Source organism: Armigeres subalbatus, chromosome 3, assembly GCF_024139115.2.
Source record: "Armigeres subalbatus isolate Guangzhou_Male chromosome 3, GZ_Asu_2, whole genome shotgun sequence".
Taxonomy (NCBI): Eukaryota; Metazoa; Arthropoda; class Insecta; order Diptera; family Culicidae; genus Armigeres; species Armigeres subalbatus.
In genome coordinates this window covers 223,006,825-223,013,415 of record NC_085141.1, presented here as the reverse complement: position 1 = coordinate 223,013,415, position 6,591 = coordinate 223,006,825, and the positions used below count along the sequence as shown (strand labels likewise).

The 6,591-nt window shown below is 40.2% G+C and overlaps 2 protein-coding genes across 2 annotated transcripts; one reads left to right on the top strand and one right to left on the bottom strand.

Annotated features, from left to right (window-relative positions):
* Positions 1 to 407: 407 nt before the first annotated feature.
* Positions 408 to 1,343, bottom strand: LOC134225913 (uncharacterized protein C16orf52 homolog A). The gene is made up of 3 exons (XM_062706353.1): positions 1,106 to 1,343; positions 836 to 1,048; positions 408 to 770 (listed from the first exon to the last, which is right to left on the bottom strand). The coding sequence occupies exons 1-3, from the start codon at positions 1,206 to 1,208 to the stop codon at positions 583 to 585; spliced, it is 504 nt and encodes a 167-aa protein (XP_062562337.1). The 5' UTR covers positions 1,209 to 1,343; the 3' UTR covers positions 408 to 582.
* A 301-nt stretch (positions 1,344 to 1,644) lies between these two features.
* On the top strand, positions 1,645 to 4,507 carry LOC134225912 (uncharacterized). The gene is made up of 2 exons (XM_062706352.1): positions 1,645 to 3,444; positions 3,507 to 4,507. Exons 1-2 carry the CDS (start codon positions 2,047 to 2,049, stop codon positions 3,693 to 3,695), a joined length of 1,587 nt encoding a protein of 528 aa, XP_062562336.1. The 5' UTR covers positions 1,645 to 2,046; the 3' UTR covers positions 3,696 to 4,507.
* Positions 4,508 to 6,591: the final 2,084 nt, after the last annotated feature.

The following is a 6,591-nucleotide window of genomic DNA, read 5'->3' as shown; positions in this document are numbered from 1 at the left end:
CGTTGTTTCATGAGCAATTCTGGTCTGATATCCAGAATAATTATTTAAAATGCTGAACCAGTGTTTTCGCTGGTCAGTAGGGTCGATCAACAGTTAATAGAGCTGTGTCTTTTGCGTACATCATTACATTAATAATGTTCTCATTGGAATGTCGTGAATGCGTTCGATGCCGGTTTATTGATCGTTTTTCTCACTCGAAGAACCAATTTGATCTCAGAAACTCAATAGCTTGAAGACCAAATAAACATAGATATATTTTATTAATCGATCGAAAGCTTTAAGAGATTTTCAATAAGGCTAGCTGTAGCTCTCTAACACTTGAAATTCTAGACAACCGATTGATAGTCACTGTGAATGCGATTTTAATCAAGAACTGTGATAAATCAATACTACAGACATACGTGCAATTTAAATTCATATCACGTTTTTATTCCCAATAAAAATATTCATCTAATCGTTACGTAAAATAAACCTAACAAAACTAAATTCAATTCCACAAATTAGAAACTATAGAGATTACCTCAGTTGAAAAAAATACTGTGCAAGTATATTTGGTATTCTTATGTACATCCATGTCAGTGCTTAGAATTGCGGCAGGCAAACCTTTTCGGCAAACAGTTCCGAAATAACCGTAATCCAAAGAGCGAGTACAAACATGATGTACGAAATACCCACTTGATGCGAATGTGGCAAATGGTACGGTTGACCTCCAATTTCATCAACATGGAATCCTAGCGGAAAGATCACCGCAGCCAGACAGAAAAGCACCACTGCAAGATAAGGAAGAGCGTATTAGTATATCAAACTGATTTGGATTGATTAAGAGTCAACTCACTTGCTGTGAAACCAACCCATCTGGCGTAGGGAATCACGTTCCGATCCCAGTTACTGGACGCGAGCAGAATGATGGTAGTGGTGATGCAAATGCAGCCCACAAAGATGCAGATAAGTGATATCAGCCATTCGGGCTGAAGTTCCGGCGTAAAGCAAACCTGTGGCCTATTGTACAAAGTCATACAGGTCCACATCAATCCCAGGCGAGTTTCCCCTGAAACGAAAGCGATACCTCAGTGAACATTCTCAGGAGGATCGTCCTGCAGCTTACCTCCCACGCTAGTCACAATCCAATCGGGCATTGCGAGACTCACTATGGCACACACGTCGGCCGCCATAAATAGCGCGGCACTGATCGTAGTTAGCTTGTCCATTTTGTTGCTAAATTTACAAATTTAAGGAAACATTTTCACCTATTTTCACTAGCGTCCGATGCACAGAAATTCACAACAACCAGTGACAGATTCGTTGGGTGTCAGATTTGTTATTGTTTTGAGACACGGATAGAGGATGAATGAATGAAGTTAGGTACCGCCCCTATTGATGGCAACGCCCATGTGGTGGCCCGAGTCAGGTATTCAAATTGCTAATAAAATAATCAATGATTAAACTTTATCTCTAAGGTTTGTGAAAATATTACTCATCGATAGAATCGTAAGTTTGTGAATCTAAGAACGTCCATAAAATTACCTAACTCTTGTAATGAGAAAGTATGACATTTACTTACCTTTTTCCTAGCTAATCAACGCAATTCAAAAACCAAGACAAGTAAATAAATAAATAAATCTTCGTTAATCAATCTGTTGCTCTACATCGTGTCAAGAACTTAAAAAAAAAAAACAATTTAATAATGACGTCAATAAGCTCGTGAAGCTTAATCTTTTCTGACAAATTTGTCGAATGGAACTATAATAAGCTATAGGCTTTCCGAAAATGCCGAGGTAAAAACATTTTTTTTACATATAATTTTTTGGATTTTCAAATGTTAGACTTGAAGCGATTTCAGTATGATGCATCAATGAACCATTCACATTTAAGCACATGTGGGTGGCAGAGAGAATATAAACTTTTTTTTCGCAAGTATCGAATTTTCCTTGCGTAGACTAGATTGTGAATTGTCGACCTCGCAGCTAAACACTTTTGATACTCAAAATTATGATATTGTTCTTCGCTAGTTATTGTTACTAAATTCCGCGAACAGTACCGAGATCGATGTTGGATAGTGGCGCTGGTGAAAAAGTTTCTACAATGAGCGACCAAGACGATCCTCTGGCTCAGCCGCAGACTACTCCTCGCAGTTCGCTCGGTTCCGGTGTGCTTTCCTACAGCAACTCATCGATATCGCCTTCGACCAGCTCTAGCAGTTCGCAAGGATCCGCCAAATCGGCCGTCAGCGAGTGCCTCGGAGCATGGCTAAACTATCTACAGATTATGAACAATCTCTGTGCGGCCGGGTACCGGTTAGCCCAGACTATTGCCGCACTGGAACCGTGGGCGAGTTTCGACCAATCATCACAGACAGGTGGCAACCAGCAGCAGCAGCAACAACAACAATCGCAACAACCATTCATTCCCTCGCAGATACCATCGCATATGGCTTTCCAGTTCATCACCGCTTGGGATGACCTGGCACGAGCTTCGGTAGTAGCCACCAGCACAGTGAAATCGCATATTGTCAGTGTATTGCAGGACTTTAAAACGCAGCCATTGAGCTCAGTAGAGCAAGAATGTGAACTTCAGCATATCAGAGAATACAATCAACTAATACTCCAGGATAATGCTCAAACGATGATCAACCTTCAGCATCAATTTTGTGTTGCATCCTGTGACTCATTTGCACAACTCATGTGCTGCTATCAATGCCAAACTCAGGTGGGATTCCCTCATGATCCAGAGTGTCCAATGGTGCAACATCCCATGTCTGCAGCTGCCACAATTGCCCGAAACGATCAAAGATCGCAAACACCGTCGCCTCACTTTGGGGTCAAGATGCAAGAAGCTCGACTGTATGACCGAGGATCGATATCCACTCAAGGTTCGTCCGATCACGGAACTACAGCCTATGAACAAACTCGTGGCCCCTCGCCGCATGATATTCGTGGACCAAGCCCCATCCAAGGCTATTTGGACAACATCAGAGGACCGTTACCTAATCCCGGCCATCTCTCTGGTATGAAGGCACCATTCTACCGTGGATCGAGAAGTCCATTAAATTTCCCACTGTTCACGCTGAACGGCCAACGTCGGTGGTCGGAAGCTGCGGCCGGTGAAGTGAGCTCCGAATCGACACTGGATGCCGAGAGCCAGATGCGCCGATGGTCGATGCCTTGGGAAGCTAAAGCGGACAAGTCGACCGTCCACTGGAACCAAACCAGAATTATGCCCATATCGAAGCTTGCCGTGCCACAACAGTCCGGCGGACCGAAGTCGTCCACCGGAGATAGAAGCCAGAGTACAACGCCTGACTCGACGTGGCATTCGTCGGTCACCAGTCAGGATGGTTTGGTGGAGGCCATCCAGTTGCTATCCTGTCGACCAATTTATCGCCTCCCACCGATGCCACCGCCGAGTATTGGGCCACCGTTTGTCGAGGAACCTTGTGGAGGCGGGGTAAGTTGAATAAATTAATAAGTTTTAAATTCCATCGATGATTCGATTTAAACTCGTTGTAGGGACCCCAACAGCAGCAGATGCCACAGCAAAACTATTCCGCGAATCCCGGTTTGTACGGAATATGGACCCAGCAGAACCCACCGAGTGCAATGCTTCGCCAGCAATCGATCCAGGACCGCGTCGTTCCACCGTTTATGCAGTACATTCGCGAACAGGAAGGCTCTCTAGATGAAAATCCTCCGACTTAAAAATGAAGTTAAACCGCTTAAGATATTTCCAGTAACGAGTAACGGGAACATTGTGGGGTGAGTAAACTAGTGGTGACATAAAATTTCAATCGTATGTAATCAAGCAGCATGACGAATTTATTTGGTGAACGTAGCTAGGTATTCAGAAAGTGCAAAAAAAAATCTAACATTTAGAGGAAGTATCAAATGTAATATCATATGACCAGAATGGGCCGGGGAAGGAGATCTTTTTTCAAACACGAAATAATTATTTGAAAAATAAAACAAATCTCATAGTAGAGTGAAGGGGGGATGAACAACTCAAAATCCTTACGTTGTTAGTGTACCGTCCCTTATTGACTGAAAAAACGATATACTATACAGAGTAGATAGGGGCAAACGTGGCAAAATAGGATAGTTTGATCATCGATGTCTATCGAGTTTGCGTGTTTTTTAAATGTTCAAGATCCTGGATCTTGAAAAAAATAGAATCTCTGAATTATTAGAATCCCGTACCCATTTAGATTAATTCGATATTTCCACGGTATCGTGAGTCTGTAAAAAAAAACAATGGAAGCTGTGAAGATCTACAGTTCTTGCACGCGATAAAAGTGACACATGATTGTAGTTTGAATGTACACCTGCCTATCACGCATGTGAAAATATTAGAATCTTGCCCTACAAGGTAATATTCGACATTCTAAATGTAACTCACAAGCAAATAAAGAATACAACGTTGATCTGATTCGATTAGTTTCTCGTGGTTGAAACGGTAAAGCTTTTCTCACGAGCGACTTGTATATCGGCATTTGGTTCAATTAAACATAATGGGAAGGTCAAACTTATGTAATCTGCATACAGAATCTTTTTTTAAGTCATTATCTAGTAGGGCTGTGAAAATATCGATAAAATCGATAATATCGATATTATCGGATGAAATTTATCGATACGATATCCGATATCATTGAACTCAGATATCGCCGATATCGATACATTTTTGTAATCGTTGTAATGATGATGCCCAATTAAATCAACTACATACACTGGCTCACTGACTACATCCTTTAAAACATATGTAGCAAACCAATCAAGTTTTTTAAATGTCCATTGTGTCTGGTGTTGAGAAATTGGGCGCATCAGTACCCACTAAGACGAAAGGCAAAACGCATGAACGATAAAGCTTACAAAACCCTCTACAGGAAATCTAAAATCATTCATAATAAACCACAGGCGGTGAAAGTTATTTCATGAAAATTATTGTCGTTTGCGGCCTTTGAATAAGAGCGACTAAAATTTTCAAATGGTTTTGGAGTGACAAATTAGAGTTAGAAACGTGATAAAATCGATAGTAGACAAACTCGGGCAAAAACTGTATTTTTTTTATTTTATCGGATATCGATCCGATATCCGATATTTTCAAACCCGATTTATCGCCGATACCGATATATCACCAAATTAATATCGTCGATATCGATAAACCTCTATTGTGCACAGCCCTATTATCTAGCATATGAATACATTGTAAGCATTAAAGTTTGATGATTTAAACATACAGATGAAAATCAATAAACATGTAGAAAATGTCCTCAAAAAGATGCGGTTAAGCCCGGCACATTATAAAATACGCATCAATTTTGTTTTCATACTTGAATTTTTTGTAGGTAAAAGTATGGAAACGGCAGGTGTTCCCGTCTGGCAGTTCCAATTTGGTTCACCCCTATAAAACGACAATATTAACGTTTATTGTGTTCACCAGCTGGATTTTAAATTTCTAGTAAGCAGTGAAGTTTAGGCAACAGTTCGCATTCAACGGGGAATCTTGAAATGAGTTTACACGAATGTGGAAATTTGGATCAACGGTATCAATGATATTTTACACTTTCCTTACGACGAATTTCGCGCCAACTCGACCAGCGGTTGGCAGCACCATCTCAGAATCGAATGAAACTTGGTGGGCATACTCAGTTTTTCAAAAATTGTCAAGAGTAACATTTGATGAGGGCCTATTTTTTCAATTGATTTTTTAAAAACCGATGTGACTCTAAAATTACAAGACTTACAAAAATGTGTTGTATGGCGGACTGTCGTGAAATTCCCAGAAGTTTTTTGGAAAAATATCCAAAAAATTAAAAACCGATTTCTACACTAAAAAAATAGTTTTAGAAACCTCATCTTAGAAATCGATGAAATTTCTTCTGCAGATTCTTCTTCTTCTTATTGGCATTACATCCCCACACTGGGACAGAGCCGCCTCGCAGCTAAGTGTTCATTAAGCACTTCCACAGTTATTAACTGCGAGGTTTCTAAGCCAGGTTACCATTTTTGCATTCGTATATCATAAGGCTGACACGATGATACTTTTATGCCCAGGGAAGTCGAGACAATTTCCAATCCGAAAATTGCCTAGACCGGCACCGGGAATCGAACCCAGCCACCCTCAGCATGGTCTTGCTTTGTAGCCGCGCGTCTTACCGCACGGCTAAGGAGGGCCCCTTCTGCAGATAGGTATTTTAATTATCTAACTTTTCTGGGAATAATGTTCCTGTGACATATTTAAGGAAAAAAAGTTTTTCTAACAAAAACTTTTTTCATGTCCATATTGAGAGAAAATTTATTAGCGTGTTTTATGCCTACAGCGCCAAATATAGGTTCAGCAGCCTATCATTTACCAACGACACATTTTGGAGGTATAAAAATTTGTTTAGGAAGCAATTTAGCATAATCTAACATTAATGTGGACCAACAATTGAAAAGGGTTTGTATTTTCTTTGACTTTTTGTATCGAAGTAACTTAAAAACAATTGGGTTCACAAAAAAACACAAATAATTGCATTGATAAAAAAGAGTACTTTAGGTCAAAGTGAAATACTTGTACTGTTGTTTGTAATATCAATTTTAATTTCTAAAACTATTTTTT

What these genes read in the sequence shown, in the direction of transcription:
- LOC134225913 (XM_062706353.1), bottom strand. Translation starts at nt 1,208, where the DNA reads ATGGACAAGCTAACTACGATCAGTGCCGCGCTATTTATGGCGGCCGAC. An exon ending in GATTGTGACTAGCGTGGGAG is followed by an intron (nt 1,049 to 1,105) that starts GTAAGCTGCAGG and finishes CTTTCGTTTCAG; the next exon opens with GGGAAACTCGCCTGGGATTG. An exon ending in ATGGGTTGGTTTCACAGCAA is followed by an intron (nt 771 to 835) that starts GTGAGTTGACTC and finishes CTTATCTTGCAG; the next exon opens with TGGTGCTTTTCTGTCTGGCT.
- LOC134225912 (XM_062706352.1), top strand. Translation starts at nt 2,047, where the DNA reads ATGTTGGATAGTGGCGCTGGTGAAAAAGTTTCTACAATGAGCGACCAA. An exon ending in AGGAACCTTGTGGAGGCGGG is followed by an intron (nt 3,445 to 3,506) that starts GTAAGTTGAATA and finishes AACTCGTTGTAG; the next exon opens with GGACCCCAACAGCAGCAGAT.